Below are 18,757 nucleotides of genomic sequence, written 5' to 3'. Positions count from 1 at the left end.
TGCTCGCGGCCGTCCTTGCGGCGCGCCATGGACTTCAACATGAAAAAGCTGGCGTCGGACGCGGGCATCTTCTTTACCCGGGCGGTGCAGGTGAGGCCGTGCGCCCTGGGCCCGGCGCAGCGGGTTCCCGGGGCCCGGATGTGGGGTGGGCCGGCGGCACCCCTGCAGCAGAGTCTAGGGAGCGCAGGAGAAGCCCCTCCAGGCTGCCGCCCCTTTCCCCGCTTCGCGGACACCTTAGCCTCGCACATCCCCGACTTCTGCGCTGCCCAGGAGAGAGAAAGGCCCCTGGCGGCGGGCCACTGGCCGCACCCTCAGTGTGGCCGGGGGATGGGGACTGAGCCGGGCCTCGGCCCTGCTGCCTACGGAAGTATCAGTGCCCAGCATTTCGACCGGCAGGGTTACTCCGCTGCTCTGGCAACTGCCCAGGGCCCCGATAGGGACTCTGCTGAGGAGGGGAGAGGGCGCCAAGCGGTGCCGGCCTCCCTGCCCTTGCCCAGCAGTGACTCTGGCTCCCGGCAGGCCCTTGCAGGCCTGAGTCCCGGCCCAAGGACTCATTCATGCGCCACGACCCCTTCTCTGAGCCTCAGTCACCGCACCTGTGCAATGGGCTGATGCCCATTGCAGCAGCATGATTCTCACAGGTCCCTTTTACACGCTTGGATAGTCAGTCCGGACGCCAGGAGGGCTGGGGTTATTTCCTTTCTGCTCCCTGGGAGGCCTGTTTCCTCATATTTCCCCAGGCCTGGGGGATGGGGAGAAGGCTGGGGTCTGGCTGGGTGCCCTCCTTGGGAAGTCGCCCAGGCCAGTGATGCAGGGATTGGAACAAGTCCTATCCACTTGGGGGCGGAGAGAGAAACCTAGGCAGCTGATTGTAAAGGTGAACACCTAGAGTCAGCTGTGGATGTAGATGCTCCCTCTTGTGACCCTGGGAAAGGGGCTTCAGCCTCTCTGGGCCTCAGTTTCTCAGTCTGGAAAATGGGCTTAGCAATCCCTCCCTCCCAGGATGGCTGTGAGGCTCTGCTTGTGTGTGCTCACTAAGGCAAGCTCACTATTGGTGTTAACATGGTTGGTACTGCGCTCGTGCAGCATGTGACCTTGGGCAAGTCACTTCTCTGGGAGCCTCCATGTCCCCTTCTGTCAATCAGGTGTAACACCCGTCTGTCCTTCAGGGTGTCTTACAGACCCAGGGCATCCGGCTTCTGTGTTTGTCCTTGCCCTGCTGTTGGATCTCTGGAGAAGCCCAGCCCCAGCCCTTCTCTTGGAAGCCTGTGTGGCTGTGTTTACTAGAAAGCCCAATGTCCCGTTGAGGATTTGCTGCTTGGTGTTCATTCCAAGCCCCATGGGGATGCCAGGCCCCAGAGCCCCTGGGACAGACAGCCCCAGTCCATCTGGTAGGTGGGAAGTCCTTCCAGTGTTGATATGGCTGCCGTGTTATCTGGAACATCTGGGAAGAACCTGATCTGGTTTTCTGCGACTGTGGGGCCCTGGCACCTGACCTGGCCAGGGCTTGCAGGGCCCCGATGTGGAGAGACTTGAGCCCTATGGCCTCGCTTCGCCTGGTGGGGCCAAGCCCACTGGTCAGTCATACTGGAGTGGGAGCCAGCACCCAGGCCCCAGCCTCCAGGGTGGAGGAGGGAGCTGGGAGCTTTATAAATAGAGGCTTTCTCTGGCTCCGCACGCCCACCCCCTGCTGCTGCCATCTTGCAGGGAGCAGCCTGGGACTGCAGGCATCAGCCTCTGAAGCTCCGGGCCCTTCCCCTTGGCAGGGATGGGGCAGGGTGGCAGGCCAGAGGAGAGAGGGGCCTGAAATGTGAACTGAGCAGGACAGGACACTCAGGGGACCCACCCAGGCCAGTCTGCCCTGGGATAGGAGTCAGCCAGGAGGGATAGGAGGGGGTGTTTTAGTATCAGTGTGTAGGCAGCATCTCTGTGTAGGACCCGGGGCATGCTGGGTAAGCGCTCAGCCCCTCCCGTGTACCAGGGGCACCTTTCAGAGCCTCGCCCCACTCCCATCTGGTAGGGAACCAGACCCGGGGACTGGGGGAAGAATCTGGACTCTGGACCCCTTTTGCATGGGCGATGCTGAGATGGCTTCCTAGTCCGTGAACTGTGCCTTGAAAGTCAGGGGGGTTTGTGAAGTTGGTCCAGGTGGTGGGAACAGCTCAGCTAAGGGCACTGAGGCAGGAAAACAGGCGTTTCTGGGTACCATGCCAGTAGGGGTGGGGTGGGCAGTAGAAGCGATAGTACTAATACTATCAGTAGGAATTGCAGTAACAGTACGAGGAGCAAGAGAAGTAATAACAATAAAATCCAGGGAGGCAGTGGCATCGTCATCATCCGAGCCAGGCAGACAACAGTGGACATGGGATGGATGCCCAAGAGGTTGAGAAAACCTGGTAGGACTTTGGACATGGGTGGACATGGAGCGTGAGTGACGGAGGGCCACCCTTAACCCTGGTAAGGCAGGGAGATGCTGAGGTACATGTCACCTAAACCGGGGTTACTGGTACCATTGTGGTAAGGAAGTCTCTAGGTAGCTCCTGAGAGCCAAGGAGGGACCTGAGGGAAGCCTGTTATTGAGATGATGATGATAACACCAGCTAATATTCATCAGACCCATACTGTGTCTGATGCACCTTCCAAATATCTAAGCACCTTCCAAATATCCCATCAGATAGATTCTGTTATCCCCATTCTCCAGGTGGGAAACTGAGGACCAGAGAGGGGGCTGCCTCCCTGCACCTTGGTTTCCTCATCTGGAAAATGGGGCTGAGGCCACCGGCTCAGAGGGCTGGGTGAGGTGAGTCCTGGTTGGGGCCTGGCTCTGGGAGGCCTCAGTTTGGGGAAGGTGGGGGAGATGAGGAATGGGGAGAGGCGGGGAGGCCTGAGCAGCTGGTCCAAGGTGGAGAGCCGCAGGCTATAGCCCTGGCCGCCCAGCCCTGCAGAGAGAAACCCAAGCCCTGTTGCATAATTGATGGCTGCCAAGCAGCCTGACTAGATGCAGGACTATTGGTGGCTGCCTCCTGCTCTCTGCTTCTGGGGTCGGCCTTGGTCTCTGGATAATTCATCACTGCCACATAGTCTGGGAAGGGCCTCCAGACCCCTAGCCCGCGATGACCCCGACGCCAGCACAGTCTGCCCTTTGTCAGCCTCAGTGGCATCGTCTGTGAAATGGGAAACTTGACCCGATGGCCTTGGAGGGCTGTCGAAGTTACAGAGGGGTCATTAGTAAAGCTCTTGGCGTAGAGTCGGGCCACCAAGACTGTCAACAATATCTGTTGTTATTACCGATCTTCCTGCAGTGTTTCCCCTTCTGCTGTTTGGCTGTGACCTTGAGCAGACTCTTTCCTCTGGCTGGAGAAGGCCTTGGTGGCCCTATGGGGACATTTGTTCAAGGGCCCTTCTAGATCAGAGGGGCCAGGACTTGGGCTGGTTTCCGATTGTTCGTAGGTGGCCCATGTGGCTTCTGCCAGCTCTAATGGGGGACGTGTGTGACATTCTGGTCCCTGCTTGGCCTTGGGGTGGGGCTGCTGAGCTTTCTGGGCCTTGGGTGTGCTTGGAGCTGGCTCCGATAGGCTGGCACTGTTCCCCATCCATCACACCAGGCGGCGGGAGGCCGTGCAGTCTTCGTCCCACACAGTCTTTCCTTCCCAGCTGTCTCCGCCCATCAGCTCTTAACAAGTAGCACCGTCGAGCACCGGCCGACTGCCTGCCAGACCCCGGCCTCAGGTCTTCTCATTTCGTCCTCACAACCTATGAAAGGCGTGCTGTGACCCATCCTCGTTTTTCAGCTCAAGAAACTGGTGCTTGGAGAGGCAAAACCACTTCCTAAGGTCACACAGCTCATCAATAGCAGAATTGAGACTTAAATCAGGTCCTTCCGATTCTAGAACCATTCTCCCCCCTGGCCCCCTCCCCAGGGCCTCCCAGCCCTCCACTAAGCCTCTTGGTAACCCCAAAACCTGCTTTGTGCCCTGTTTGTTCCGCAAGCGCTTACTGCCAAATTCTTTCCTACAGAGTCAGGCTTGGAGGACCCTTCGCGATGGGTTCCCAAGGGTCCCTTACCCCTCTAAGTAGTAGTAGGCCAGGTTTTGTACAGATGTGCTTTTTTCGAGGGGAAGAGATCTGTAGCTTTCATTGGATTTCCAAAAGAAGCCATGACCCCCAAACTCTGGTCTGCCACCTCATTTCACAGCGGGGCAAGCCGAGGCCCAGGATGGGGTCGTAACTTGATCAAGGTTGCAGAACAGGATGCGGACGGAGGAAGTTTCCTGAGCTTGGGACCTGGGTTCCGGCTAGAGGGGAGGGGACGGGGGCAGGGACAGTCCTCCCTTCCTCCTTCTGAGCCCTGCCCACACAGTTCACAGAGGAGAAATTTGGCCAGGCCGAGAAGACCGAGCTTGATGCCCACTTTGAGAACCTTCTGGCCCGGGCGGACAGCACCAAGAACTGGACGGAGAAAATCCTGAGGCAGACGGAGGTGCTTCTGCAGCCCAACCCCAGTGAGTGGACTGGTACTGGTCCTGGGGCGAGGGCAGGAAGCTGGTGGCAGAGGCTAGCAGGTGGGACTGGGTGTTGGCTGAGATGCCGGTTAGACTTTGGGGGCTGAGGCTGCTGCGGGGGGTCCCAGTCAAAGAAAACAGCGGACTCGGTGCCAGGTGGGCTCTGTGGAGCGACAGAAACGCTAAGCTTGGCCCGGAGGAGTGGAGGAAGTGCCTGGAAAGGGGAACACACTTGGGAGAAGAGGCAGGAGAAACACCAGCTGGGGCCTTGGAACGCGGGCAGCGAGGCCCAGAGATGGGGGAGGGGCTTGTCCAGAGTCACCCTGGAGCACGGAGCAAGCAGGAGCAAACCGCAGGAGAGCCCGTGGGCACAGAGGGTCAGAGGGGTCCTCGGGGTAGAGATGCTGCTCTGCCTGTAAGTTGGCTGTTTGCAGGGTTAGGGCACAGTTCATATGTGTGTTTTGTTCCGTAACTCTATACTGTAATGTGGGAGAAGCGAGGGGGCCTTGACCTTGGGCCCGTCACCCCCAGGTGAGGGGCCTGGGGCAGGCCTTTCATGTCTCTGAGCCATGGCCACCTCCCCTCTAGAGTGAGGGGTGCCTCAGGGTCGAGGGCCAGTCTCATAGGATTGAAGTGGGCATCAGCAAGAGAACACTCTGGAAGTCAGGAGGCTGGGCAGGCTCTGGTCTGGGTCTGTTTCTTTGTCGTTGATTTCTGATAACTTTGATACAATGTGTCCTGGTGTGTTGTGCTGTCATTATCATTCGTTTCTATGTATCTGTCGCTATCTCTTTTGGGTCTGTTCCTGTCACTATGGCTTTCATCGTTGGGTTGGACGGAAGAGTCCTATAACTTGGTTTCTGTCGCCCACAGGTGCCCGAGTGGAGGAGTTCCTGTACGAGAAGCTGGACAGGAAGGTGCCCTCTCGGGTCACCAATGGGGAGCTGCTGGCACAGTACATGACAGAGGCGGCCGGCGAGCTGGGGCCCACCACTCCCTACGGTGAGCCAGGCCCTGCAGCCGGCGGGGCTCCTGGTCTCTGGCCCTCATTTTCCTCCCTCCCCGCCCCTTCGTTACTTTGTCTTTGTCGTTACCCATATAATACCTGAATTCATGCTAATTGTAAAAATCTCAAACAGTAGCAAGGAAAACAGAGTAAAAAATGGAGGTCTCTTAACCAGTTTTGGTTTGTGTGCCTTGTTTAATGGGATCGTAGTGTGCGTTCTGAAACTTGATTTTTAACCTCGGCGTCGCATTATAGATGTCTTCACAGTAGCACTTTATAGAGCCACCTCAGTCTTGATTGATTGTTAAAATCTTTATTTTTCAATTAGAGTAGACGTTCAATATTATTTTGTATTAGTTTCAGGTGTATATCCTAGTGGTTAGACATTTATAGAATTTACAAAGCGATCCCCCGACCTGGCACTATACATAGTTATTACAATATTATTGACTAGATTCCCTAAGCTGCACTTATATCCCTGTGACTACTTTGTTCAATCTTTATTTTTATTTCATTTTATTTTTTTCATCTTTAGTTTTATAAAGTTTTATCGAGGTATAGTTTATATACCATAAAATGCGCCTGTTTTAATTGTGTAATGCAATGATTTTCGGTACGTTTAGAGTTGTGCAAACACCCCCTCGATCCAATTTAAAGAACATCCCATTACCTGCAAAAAAATCCCTCGTGTTTACTTATGGTCTCCACCGCCACCCCAGCCAACCACTGATGTGCTTTGTGGCGCTACCGGCCTCCCTGGTCTGAATAGTTCATAGAAATGGAATCATAGAGTATATGGTTATTTTGCATTTGGCTTCTTTCTACTCACGTCATGTCTTTGAGGTTCATCCCTATGGTAGCGTGTTTTAGGATTTCTTTTTTTATTGCTGAATAGTATATTATTGTATGGATTTTATCTGCTCGCCGTTTGACACCGTTTGACATTTTGGGTTTTTCTGTAAACATTTGCCCAGGGACCTTTGTGAATACGTATTTTTTTCACCTCTCCTGGGTATACACCTAGAAAGTGGAATTGCTGTGTCATGTGGTAAATTTGTGTTGAACTTTTTAAGAAATTACCAAACTCTTCCAAAGGAAGTGCCTGTGTGGTTTTATATTCCCACCAACGGGATGGTGTTTGATTTCTAGATATTTGTAGATTTTTCAAGTTTCCTCCTGTCGTCGATTTCTAAATTAATTTCACTTAGAGAACATGCTTTGCATGATTTTAGTCCTTTTACATTTATTAAAACTTGTTGATGGCCTAGTATACGGTCTCTCCTGGAGAATGTTCCACGCTCGCTTGAGAAGGTTATAGATTATGTTTCGGGTAGAGTGTTGTAGAGATGTCAGCTGAGCCACATTGGTCGATAGTGTTCAGATCTTCTGTCTCCTTGCTGATTTTGTCTTGTCCTACCTGTCGTCGAGAATACCGAAGTCTATTTCTGTTGAGCTGTCTGTCTCCTTCCGTCTTCAGTCTGTCCGTGTTTGCTTCATGTATCTTGGAGCTGTGTTGTTAGGCCTGTATGTGTATAATTGTATATCCTTCTGCCGAATTGACTCTTATTGTAAGGCACTGCTATTTGTCTCTAGTAACTTTATTTTTGTCTAAAGTCTGTTTTATCTGATAGTAGTACAGCCACTCCTGTTCTCTTATGGCTGCTATTTGCACGGTATACCTTTTGCTGTCCTCCTACTTTCGGACTATTTATGTCTTTAAGTCCAAAGCGTGTCTCTTATAGACAGCCTCTATTTGGATTTTTAAGCAAATACCCTGTTTGACAGTCTTCGCCTTCCGATTGGCCTGTTTAATCCTTTTACCTTCGATGTAAGTGCCGGTGTGGTCGGATTTACATATACCATTTTGTTACTGTTTTTCTCTACGTCTCGAGTCCTTTGTGTTCATCTGTTCCTCCTTTACTGCCTTCTTCTGTGTTAAATAGATGTTTTCTAATGAAACATTTTAATTTTTGTTGCTCTTTTTACTTAAAAAAAACTTATTAGTGGTTTTACAACATGAATTACAATATGCATTTTGACTTATCACAGTCTACTTCAGAGTAATACTGACGTAGCTCGAGTGAAATATGGAAACTTCGCTCCATTCCCTGTCCCATCTCGTCGTCACGCGTATTACACCTTTAGGTCTTGTAAGCCCCAAAATACAATTTTATGATGATTGTTTTATGCAGTTGTCTTTTAAGTCAGTTAAGAAAAGTGAAAAAAATTATATTGCCTTTCATGATCGCCTTTATAATCACCTTTACTGGTGCCGTTTATTTCTTTATGTGGATTCAAGTTACCATCTGGTGTCATTTCCTTTGAACCTGAAGTATTTCTTTCATGGCAAGTCTTCTGGCCATGAATTCTTCCCGTCTTTGTTTATCTGGGAGTTGTCTTTATTTTAATAGTGTTCACTTTTAGGAGGACGGTTTTGCCGTATGTAGAATTCTTGGCTGAGGGTGTTTTCCTTTCGTCACTTGGACTGTATCATCTCACTGCTGTCTGACCTCACTGTTTCTGATGAGAAGTCTTTGGTTAATCTGGTCCTTGTATGTGAAGGGTCACTTTCCTCTTGCTGCTTTTGAGACTTTTTGTCTCAGTCTTTCAACGGTTTGGCTAAGATGTCTTAGCTGTGGATCTCTCTGTTTATCCTATTTTTGGTTTGTTGAATTTCTTAGATATGGAGACTCATGTTTTTCATCACATTCAGCGCATTTTTGGCTATCATTTCTTCAAATATTTTTTTCTGTCCCTTCCTCTCCTCCAGGGACTCATGTTACTCACTCATGTGTTGGTTTGCTTGATGGTGTTCCCCTAGGTCTCCGAGGCTGTCATTTTTCTTCCTGTTCTTCAGATGACATCATCTCTATTGATCTTTCTTCAAAGTTGCTGATTTTTTTCTTCTGCCAGCTCAGCCTGTGGAGCCCTCCCCCGCATTTGCCATATCTGTCATTGTGCTTTTCAACTCCAGAATTCCATTTCTTTTATAATTTTTTATCTCTTTATTGATATTCTTTATTTGATGAGTCATTTGACGTATTTGCCTGTAATTCTTTAAATGTGATTTCCGTTAGCTTTTTAAAAAATTTTTAATTTATTTATTTAAATTAGTTTCAATTCTGTTAGTTTTTTTAGTAACATATTTGTAGTAGCTGCTCAGAAGTCTTTGTTAAGCCTAACATCTGGGCCTCCTTTGAGGCAGTTTCTACTGATTACTTTTTTCCCTGTGTATTGACCATACTTACCTACTTCTTTGCGTGTTTCATAATATTTTGTTGAATCCGGACATTTTATATAATGTAGCAGCTCTGAATTTAGATCCTCCTGTGGGTTGCTGTTGCTGTTTGTTTACAGACTTGCTTTAGCTCATTGTTTAGTCTGTGTCCCCTGCACTATGCAGCTACTGATTCCTGTGCCTTTGTTTTTTTAAAATCATTCTTTTTATTTTTAAGCCTAGCTTCATAGGGGTTGCTCCTCGGGCAGCATGTGTTAGTAGTCAGCCAGCAACTGGTCAGAGGTCGTGCTTAATATTGCACCATTAAAGGTTTACTGATGCAATTGTGAGCTGGCTGGGGAACACGTGCAAAGCAGTCTACAAGTCTGCCCAGCATTCACTTTGTGAGTGTGCAAAGTGTCCTGCTCAGCCTAGGATCAGTAGCAGCTGTGGTTCTCCAGTCTCTCCTGAGCGTGCTATACGCACGCATAGCCTTCCAGTCCACTGGAGGTATCTAGAAATTTATCAAGGCCCATTATGACTATCTCGTTTCCCAGATCTCCTGTGAAATTTCTGCCAGGTCTGTTGCCTGTTCCAACCAGCATTCCAGCTTCAAGTTAGCCGTGGTGTTGGCCTTTCCTGATTATTTGCCATTGAGATCACTGTTGTTTTCGGTAGCATCTGTGTGTTTTTCAATGGCGCTCCAGCCCAAATCAAGTGAGCCCCCTCCAGCAGCAGGATTACCAGCCTCAGGGCTCGCCCCTGCCTGGTAGAGCTGTAGCATCACGGAGCTGGAGGAGGTGGGAGCCAAAAAGCCACAGGCTCCCATTGTCCTTCCCAGAGTCTAGCAGTTCTAGAATAAATGCTTCTCAATCACTTGCTTGCTTCTCAATCACTTTCATCCTTTTCCAGAGTCCAGAAAGGGTTGTTTTTGACAACTGTTTAGTTTTATTCATGCTCTTTGGGCGAGGATCGGTTGTGTTCCTTTCTCTATCATTCCAAACTCCCACTCCCTCCCAGTCTTTTTAATGGCAGTGTAATGTTCCATGTTTTGAATGGCCCACTATTTATTTGTCAGCCCCCAGCCGATGGGTACGTAGATTGTGTCCATGTTTCCCAGGCCGGCCATGCTGCCCTTAGCATCCTTGCTCCTGCCTCTTCAGCACCCGCTCATTCTTGGGCTCTGAGCGGCCTCAGCCTGACCCTCCTCACCTCCAACTCTGTTTTCTCAGGGAAGACCCTGATCAAGGTGGCAGAGGCTGAGAAGCGCCTGGGAGCCGCAGAGCGGGATTTCATCCACACGGCCTCCATCAACTTCCTCACGCCCCTGCGCAACTTCCTAGAAGGGGACTGGAAGACCATCTCGGTGAGGGACCTGGGACCACTCTGCTTCCCCGTGACCAGGGCAGCCCTCTCCTCAGCGCCGTGAGCAAAGCTCTCCTCCCACGCTGGGCACCGAGCACACCTGGGGCTTCCCCAGACGTGGCTCTTGTGGACTGAGCGACCTGGAGTGGATAACCTTCCCGGTCTGGGCCTCAGTTTCCCCTGTCTTGACCAGATGGCCCCATAGGCCAGTCCTGCCACGGCCCAGGGTCTCACTATTCCCTCTTCCCCACCTGCAGAAGGAGAGGCGGCTCCTCCAAAACCGGCGTCTAGACCTGGACGCCTGCAAAGCCCGGCTGAAGAAGGCCAAGGCCGCGGAAGCCAAAGCCACGGTAGGTGTCCCCGCTGACCTCCCACCGCCGGCTCTGGTTAGAGTCGGGGGTGGCGGTGAAAGGACCTGGTGTTTGGCATGACTGCTCTCCTCTTTCGCTGCCTGGAGAGGCCTGGCTGGGGGCACTGGTCCAAGCTGGCCACTTCAGGTCACACCTCTTTGCCATCACCCCCAAGGGACCCTGGCCACCCAGAGCTCTGGGTCCCGGGGCACTTACGGGGTGGGCTGACCAGCAGTGCCCCAACCTGGGCTCAGGGCACCCTGCAGCCTCCCCAGACGGACGCAGTTAGAGTCTCGCATGCTCCCGCCACCCCTTGCCCCCCGATGCTCTGCCTGGGCATGGCTCGCCCTTACTAACTGCCACAGCCGCTGCTCCAGTGCTGGTCCCAGGGCACCCTTGCTCAGGTCCCCCTGTGACAGTGTGGACAACCCAAGAGCAGGACCGCATGCTTGCTCCGGAGCATGTCTGTGGGGCCCTTCCAGGTGGCCCCATGAGACTAGGTCAGGCCGGGGCTGTCTCGGCAGCCCCTTCACTCAGCTCACTGAGGCCTGTTCAGCCAGGACGGGCCAGTGGGACGCAGAGTGAGACAGTTTGCCCAGGGCTAGGCCAGGGTTGGGAGAGCTGGGCCCAAGGGTGAGCACACTCCTGGCATGCCAGGCTGCTTGGGGGTGTAGGGACCCTAAGGCCACACCCTGAGGAGGGAGTCCCCAGGTCTCGAGCATGCCAGGGAAACCTGTGCCTACCCAGACGCTCAGCCAAGGAAGGCCAGGTGCAGCCCAGGCTCTCAGCTGCTCGTGAGCGTTCTGGCCTCCAACCTCCTCCGTGTGTCCCCTCTCACAGTGTGGCCGCGTGGGGCTGTGGAGTTGGGCCTGCACAGCCTCTGGGTAGATACGGATACAGATGTTCTGTATCCTGAACTAATCAGCTCATCTAGGTGTGTGGGGTCCAGATTGGAGGCGGGCTCAGCCACTGGAGTCTTGTTTGGGTTGGCTAGGACCTTTATAAGTCACCTGGACAGGATGATCTTCCTGTCACTCAGAGCTGGACAACCTCTCTGGAATGTCTTGGCCAGAACAAGCTTTTTCCTCCATCATCCAGGCCAGGCAGCCTTTTCTTAGTCACCGGATTGGTTGACCGGGACAACCTCAGGCCTTGGGGTTAGGCCGGGATGCCCTCCCCGGAGCTGGGACCTGGGCAGCCCAGGTACAGATTCCCAGAGGACTCACGCCCAGCAATTCACTTCCTCATCCCTACCCTTCTAGACACACGCACACGCACGTAGCAGGACACCCTCCAGGGGGCGAGTCACGTGTGTCCATCTGCCCGTCCACCTAGTGTCCCCTCCCGCCGGGGCTTGGGGGGCCTGCTCCCGCCTGCGCTGTGGACTCACTAACTCTTTGTTTTTGTTCCTTTCCGTTCTGCTTTGGGTAACTTGGCTCAGTGTGAGGGAGATGTGAGTATACCTGTCTCATGTGCTGTGCTGCTTCTGGTTTGCCCATCCGGCCTGGGGCCCGCAGTGCCATGGCCGGCCTGGGGCCCATCCTTGGGGCATTTTGCAAGCAGCTGGTCTCCCCAGCAGAGCCGCTACCATCGGTAGCCTCTGTTATTGGGGGAGGATGCCAGGCATTGGAGCCTGTGAGTCAGCTTTTTGCAAATGTTGAAAGCCTGTCACTCTGTCTATCCGTGCATCCATCTGTCCATCTTCGTTGTGGGGGAGGGGCCTGGTCTTTGCTGCCGGGCCAAGAGATGAGTGTGGAGATTCTGGAATGGAGAAAGCTGTGGGGGGAGGTGTTTGTTTTGAAGACTGGGTCTAACCGGGACATCCGAGTGAGACTGGGGTCCAGGGAGGTGTGGGCCATGACCCCTGGGCCAGGGGCTGGATCCAGTCTGTGACTTGCCCAGAGGCAAAGGGTGTGACAGCAGCCGCAGGCTGTCTCCGTGTTGCATCTGCTCTGCTGGCCTCCCCAGCGTGTCCACCCACTTGGTCTTCGTCTCTGTTCTCTGGGTCTCTAAACCCACCTCTCCAGGTGGTGGGCGTGGGGAGCAGGGGGAATAGGGGGGTCTATAATGTATTTGTCTGTAGCCTCCTGTCCCTGGGGCCGAGGGCTCCTGGCGTCACCTTGTGGGAGACTCTGGGGTGGCCTCCTGGCCCCAGCCCAGCCCCAGCCCAGTGTGACCCCCTCTTCCCCCATGAACTCTGTCCCTGCCAGACGGTGCCTGACTTTCAGGAGACTAGACCTCGTAATTACATTCTCTCGGCCAGCGCCTCCGCGGTAAGCGCCCCCACCCCACCCCACCCCTGGCCTCCCCCAGCCCCTCCCACACTGAAGGGCCTGTGGCACAGCAAACAGGAAACAGGGTAAGGCAGGGCCACTGCTCACTCAGTCAGGCCAGTGCCAAAAGGCTCCGTCCACCTGCCTGTCCCCTGTCCCCGTGCCCTGTGACCGGCCTCGCTTCTCCCTGTAAAATGCTGATGGTGGAGACTGGACCAGCCGCACTGAACAGTGCAGTGCACTTGGGGCGGCAGCTGTCCCATCTCTAGTGGACCTGAGAGTCAGCCTGCACCAACCACAACCCTGGTCCCTCAAAACAGGCCCTGCTTCCCAACCCCCACTCACCATTCCTGCCTGCCAGGCCCTGTGCAGCCCTGAGGAGAGGGGAGGCCTGGGCCTGGCCAGCAACGAGTTCACAGACCCCTGAAGACAGGCGACAAGGGTGGTGCTGTTCATCCAGCTGCCTTTATGGCACATCTGCTGGGTGTCGTGGGAGCGTGAGGGGACCTTGGCGATGAGCAGGGAGGGAGGGAGGGCATCGAGGCGGAAGGGGCAGCTTGTGCCCGGGCCCAGAGGATCGGGAACAGGGTCTGTCCTGAGGAGGACAGAAGTCGAAGCGGGGTGGGGTGGGCGGGGACCGGGGCAGGAGCAGAAGACTTTGAATGTCTCGGTATCTATTCTACAGCTTCATCGAGATAGCTGGTATTTACTGTTTAGTGTGGGAAACAGGCCGATCACATTCCTCCCGTCATGCCTGTCACAACCACTGCTGTGCCTTTTCCTGCCTTTTCTCTGTCCTGCCACTTCCCCCATGGGTGACGTCCTCCCACACAGACCCTCTGGCTCCTCTTCACCTCTGTCACAAGCATGTTGCCGCGTGTATTCGTGCAGTCATTTGGTGGCTGGGCCATCTTCCCTTGGGGACGTCAACCACAGTTTAAGCCACCAGGCCCTTATTACTGTGCACCCTACATCTGTACACGTGGAGGTGGCTTCCGGTGATACGGTTTCCTGACAGATGTGGCGGGGCATCTCTGCTCACAGGGCTGGCCTCGTTTTGTGCTCCGTATTTCAGGTTATAGTCCTAGGGTAGCTCCCCTGCAGTGGGCAGGAGAAAGGGGGTCTCCTGAGTCGTGGCAGGAGGAGGGGTCTTTCTCTAGACTGGCTCATACTTTCTGTCCCCTTCCTGGGCTGCGTGGCAGGAGCAGCGTTCTAGATGGTGGAGACTGCCCTTTGTTTTTGGCCATTGAACAGTGTGACCCAGGCATGAGGCTGCCTTTCTCTGCCGAAGGATGGAAAGGTTCAGTGACTGGCCCAGGGTCACACAGTTCTGCCTCCTGGCCCAGCAGCCTTAGCCAGGTGTCAGAGTGGGATGGAGGATGCTCAGTGTCCCTCTTGACCCCAGTCAGTGCTTGGGGGCTGACAATGTAGAAACCCAAGCAGGACTTTCCAGCTGGCTGTCCCTAGCCCCTGCATGTGGCATGTTGGACTGGCCTGTGGTCACCAGTGTCCCTGTCACACCAGCCTCTGGTTGGGTTGGGGAGGGAGTTGAGAAGGCTTTTGGTGGGAAGAGGGCAGAGACTCGAGCTGGGGCAGGGCACCAGCTCTGGGGTACAGCTTTCCTTCCCCACCTCTTGTCCCCTGCTGACTGGTTCCCCCCTCCTGCCCTCGCTGACCGGCCCTGTTGTGGTCTCCACAGCTCTGGAATGATGAGGTGGACAAGGTGAGTGGGGGCTAGGGGACTTGGGGAAGAGGATTGGAAGCGGGTGGGGAGTGGGAGTCCGGGCAGGTCTGTTTCTAGTTCCGGGTCTGCCCCTCCCTGCTCGCCAGGGCCTCTGGGGGTGCTGTCCATGCCCCACTTCCCTTTCGTGGGGAGACCACCTCCACAGTGTGCCTCCACCAGGCAGACCAATCCATGTGAAAGCCCAGCCCTCAGGGTCTGTGTCTGTGTCCGCTGTTGCGGAACTGGCCCATGGGGTCCAGGCAGGGCTATAGTTGTTCCTCCAGGGGTCAGGGCTCCAGGCCCAAAGTCTGAGGTGGGTGGGAAGTGACATCTGCCATCGAGGGGAGGAGGCCACTTCTGGGTGGGCCTCAGGGCGCAGGGAAAGGCTGATGGGAGGGAAGCTGGGGGCCTCAGGCTCTGACACACTCACCAGCCCCTACCCCGCCCTTCTCAGTCCGAGCAGGAGCTCCGAGTGGCCCAGACAGAGTTTGATCGACAGGCAGAGGTGACCCGTCTCCTGCTGGAGGGAATCAGTAGCACTCACGTGAGTCCTCTTCCCACTTCCTCCTTCCTTATCCACTGTCACCACTCATGTCCCCACTAAACTTGTCCATAATGAGGCGTGACTGCACCTGGGCCTGGGAAGCAGGTGAGGAAGGGCAGTGCTGGAGCCCGAGGTCCCTAAGCAGGGAATTTAGCCTAGAGAGAGCAAGTCTGGAAGGCTGGGAACCTTCTCCTCCAGCCGAGGAGCAAGAGGCTGGGCCAGAAGCCATTGGAGCGCGGGGCCTGGGTGTGGCGGAGGACCGGGTGGGGGTGGAACGCTTCATCCCGAGACGCCCGTCCGGTCACCACTGGGCCTCTTCCCCACAGGTGAATCACCTTCGCTGCCTCCATGAGTTTGTTGAATCTCAGACAACTTACTATGCGCAGTGCTACCGCCACATGCTGGACTTACAGAAACAGCTGGGCAGGTGCCCACTGGGGTCCCCTGGCTCCCAGGCCCAATGAGCAGCCCGACCTTCCCCCGGGCGAGAACCTCCTCCCAAACGCAGAAAGCCCCGCTGCGCATGGGCGGGTTAGAGGGCTGCCGACTGAGACCGGCTCTGCCTGGAACCCTCTTTGCTGGGCTGTCACCCCCCTCTCTGGATGACAGTGAGGTGGTTGGCCTTGGGGGCCTCTGAGCGGCTCCTCAAGTGTGGGGTGGAAGGGTGGCAGGGACAGGGCCTCACTTTTCCCCCTTCACTTTTCCTTTCATGCTGCCAGCTCCCAGGGAGCCCTGTAAGTAAACGGGGTCTCTTTACCTGTGCGGTGGGCCCAGCTGGTGTCCTGGGGGGCACGTGGCACTGGATGTAGCTCACAGCTACTGAGATGTGCCCTCCACACCTCTCCAGATTTCCAGGCACTTTCGTGGGCACCACAGAGCCCGCCTCCCCGCCCCTCAGCAGCACCTCACCCACCACCACTGCGGCCACTATGCCTGTGGAGCCTTCTGTGGCTGGCCTGGCCCCTCCGGGAGAGGCCGCGCTCTGCCTGGAGGAGGTGGCTCCACCCGCCAGCGGAACCCGCAAGGCCCGGGTCCTCTACGACTACGAGGCAGCCGACAGCAGTGAGCTGGCCCTGCTGGCTGATGAGGTGGGCCTGGGTGCTACTAGGGTGGCGGCAAAGGGCTGGCTTACCACGCCGGGGAAGCAGGACTGGGAGCCTTGGACCCGCAGACCCTACACCAGTCTTCAAGTCTTTGAGAGTCTCTAGCTGTGGAGCTAGGACCCGGGGGAACTTGGGGTGCTCCAGCTCTAAGGAACCAGCCTCAACTCTGCCATGTCTGTAGAGCAGGCGAGGAAGTGAACGCCCACCTCTGGAGGTGTAGGTGCCCGTGTGTCACAGGATCACAGCTCTGTCCCCATTCAGTCCTGGGCCAGTTCTGCCCTGGCCAGGGCGTGACCCTCCCTCTCTGCCCTCCTCTCCAGCTCATCACTGTCTACAGCCTGCCTGGCATGGACCCCGACTGGCTCATTGGCGAGAGAGGCAACAAGAAAGGGAAGGTCCCTGTCACCTACTTGGAACTGCTCAGCTAAGCAGGCCCCCTCCCAGGCCCCTGCTTGTTCTGGCCTGGGCAGGAGAGGACGGGTGCAGCCCTGCCATCTGTCTTGTCTGTTGGTGACCTAGCTGCTCAGGGTGGGGAGACTAACCCCTTCCTGTCCCTGCCCCTGGTCATCAGCTGCGAGGGGCCCAGAGGCTAAATGATTCCAGCTCCTCCCCTAGCCCTGCTTCTGACCTGGTTCTGGAGCCCCCAACCCTGCGTGCGTCCCGAGCACTCCAGCCCTCCCAGCTCTTGCTAAGGAGGGAGGGGCTGGCTACAGTCGCTGCACTCAGCACCTCAGCCCGAGGGTGGTCCGCATAGAGGGCCTGAGGGAGCTTTGCGGTGCTCCCTTGGCCAGGGAGCAGCTGCCTTTTAGTTGCCAAAACCAGAGAAGGGGTAAGGGCAGGCAGGTCTGTGGCAGGCCCCAGGGAATGGGTGCTGTTCCCTCTGAATGACCTGGAGTGGAGGGGAGCCTGGCTGGAGAGGCAGGGCTGGGCCACGGAGCGGCTTCTCCCCGGTGCTACCCTCCCCTCGCACCCTACAGCTCAAGCCAAGTACAGTGGCTGCAGCCTGCACCTCTCCACACTCACTTTTTAACTGATCTTTTTACTCTGCCTGTCTGCTTGCGCTCTAGCCAGTGACGAGTAATAAACCGTCCTTCGCGTGCATGTTGCCTGGCTCCTGTCCGGGGTCGTGGACCTCACGGGGCTGACCCTGAGGATGGGAAAGGGAAGAGAAGCCTTCACATTTGCCCCATTCCAACTTCCAGGCAGAGACTGACGCACAGAAATGCTGTTGGCTCTCCTCCCAGAAGCACTAGGGCAGAGGGAAAAGCAAGTTCTTTCAAGTACCGCTCACAGCACTCCCCTTCTCCCACAGGGCCTGTGCTGCTCAGATGGGAGTGAGCACAGTTCCTATACCTGACACTGCATAGTGGACACTGTATTACTAAGACAGACTTTCCTAAATTTGGGCAGAGTAGAATGGACTATAAAAGCGCGTGATGGTTTAAGCTCCAGGGATTGATGGCTGTCAGTGTTTCCTGTAGGCCCGGCATTGAGCCAAGCACATTCACATGTATTCTCATGTCACAGACAAAGATTTGTCACCTCCTCAAGGTTCCTTGATTGGCAAGTGACTACACAGGACTTTAGCCCAGGAAAGTCGATGATTCTAGAAACTTCAAGCGGGTTTAGACTACAAGCACAATTTTAAATTAAGGCCCTTAGACCCAGCCCTCCACAAATAGGTACTGAGGCCACAGGCTGGTGGGCCCCACTGCCAGGGCTTCTGAAGCGGGGAAAGAAGGTGGGGGCACAGCTATAAATAGGAAGGAGCAGCTACCCCCAGTGATAAGCTCAGCCAGCTGGTAAATGGCAGTGTGTGGCATGGGTGGGAGGACCAGACCTAGGCAAGCCAAGGAAGGGAAAATCTGAGTGCCCACCCAGCACACACAGCCCCGCACATTAATGGAAGGGTGTCAGTGAGTCAGCCATCAGTAACCATCCCGCCCCCCGCAAACCACTCCACTCCCCAGCCCCCCGCCCAGGAAGACTCGCTCGATGCGCTGGGGGCTGGCTGGTCATCCCTGGGCTCTGAAGGCACATATCACACAGCTGTCTATAAACAGTATTTTAATATTTGTATAAATAGACCACAGTATTACCAAAAAACTGCAAGAACAGAGCATGGAAAACAGATTTTCAAACCCGTGCATACAGCCTCTCCTGGCGGCACGTGACATTGGCTCCCCCGTCTCTTCTTGGGCCGGGGTCAAGTGCTCTGGGGAATGCTTGAAGGGAAGGCGTACACCTCTGGGGCACTTTGAAGGTGAGGGTGTGAGCACAGCAGACTGTGGCTCCCCGCCCCTGCTGCTGACCTCTTGATCTATTACAAAAATAATGCCAGTGTGCGGGTGGTCGGAGTCGTGGCTACTCAGGAGAGGGTGACAGGAGCTGCTCTCAGTCCCAGACAGGCCCTGTCAGGCCAGCAGCACACCCGCTGCCCAGGGCTGCTGGGCAGGCTGGTGGAGAGTGGCAGGCGGGCGGCGTGCCACTGCCCTATCTTTGCACGTGCCGGACAAAGGCCTGCACTAGCTGGATCAGAGGCTCCTGACTCTCGGGGCTGGCCTTGGAGACAGAGGTGGACTTGCCCTGAGGCGAAGGGAGGACGCCAGCAGCAGGGGAGCTGGGGGCTCCCCTGCGGAAGTAGCGTGAGAGGCTGGAGAGCAGCGTGCTCTAC

The 18,757-nt window shown here is 55.2% G+C and overlaps 2 protein-coding genes across 9 annotated transcripts in view; one reads left to right on the top strand and one right to left on the bottom strand.

Annotated features, from left to right (window-relative positions):
* The first annotated feature begins 6 nt into the window (after positions 1–6).
* Positions 7–17,534, top strand: SH3GLB2 (SH3 domain containing GRB2 like, endophilin B2). 8 transcript variants are annotated; one of them, XM_006918044.3, is made up of 11 exons: positions 7–90; positions 4,361–4,502; positions 5,376–5,504; positions 9,958–10,091; positions 10,348–10,440; positions 12,651–12,713; positions 14,413–14,436; positions 14,891–14,980; positions 15,307–15,407; positions 15,828–16,068; positions 16,404–17,534. In XM_006918044.3, exons 1-11 carry the CDS (start codon positions 28–30, stop codon positions 16,509–16,511), a joined length of 1,188 nt encoding a protein of 395 aa, XP_006918106.1. In that variant the 5' UTR covers positions 7–27; the 3' UTR covers positions 16,512–17,534. The 8 variants fall into 8 exon arrangements, with proteins under 8 accessions (XP_006918106.1, XP_015449675.1, XP_024906966.1 ...); XM_015594189.2 differs by having other exon boundaries at positions 4,361–4,562; XM_025051198.1 differs by lacking the exon at positions 12,651–12,713.
* Positions 17,535–18,133: 599 nt separating this feature from the next.
* NUP188 (nucleoporin 188) overlaps positions 18,134–18,757 on the bottom strand; it is a 47,728-nt gene continuing 47,104 nt past the window's right edge. Inside the window, exon 44 of the mRNA XM_006918042.3 lies at positions 18,134–18,753. Within this exon, the coding sequence (XP_006918104.1) occupies positions 18,577–18,753 (177 nt within the window). The 3' untranslated portion in view covers positions 18,134–18,576. The remainder of the gene's footprint in view (positions 18,754–18,757) is intronic.

Source organism: Pteropus alecto, unplaced genomic scaffold (genome assembly GCF_000325575.1).
Source record: "Pteropus alecto unplaced genomic scaffold, ASM32557v1 scaffold67, whole genome shotgun sequence".
In the NCBI taxonomy this organism is placed as follows: Eukaryota; Metazoa; Chordata; class Mammalia; order Chiroptera; family Pteropodidae; genus Pteropus; species Pteropus alecto.
The sequence above is the reverse complement of the archived record's forward strand: the minus strand, read 5'-3'. Positions and strand labels throughout refer to the sequence as shown.

Bases quoted from the DNA above. Each gene is read 5' to 3' on its own strand.
- SH3GLB2 (XM_015594189.2), top strand. From the start codon at position 28: ATGGACTTCAACATGAAAAAGCTGGCGTCGGACGCGGGCATCTTCTTT. The intron at 10,092-10,347 runs GTGAGGGACCTG...CCCCACCTGCAG, and splicing joins GGGACTGGAAGACCATCTCG to AAGGAGAGGCGGCTCCTCCA. The intron at 14,437-14,890 runs GTGAGTGGGGGC...CGCCCTTCTCAG, and splicing joins GGAATGATGAGGTGGACAAG to TCCGAGCAGGAGCTCCGAGT.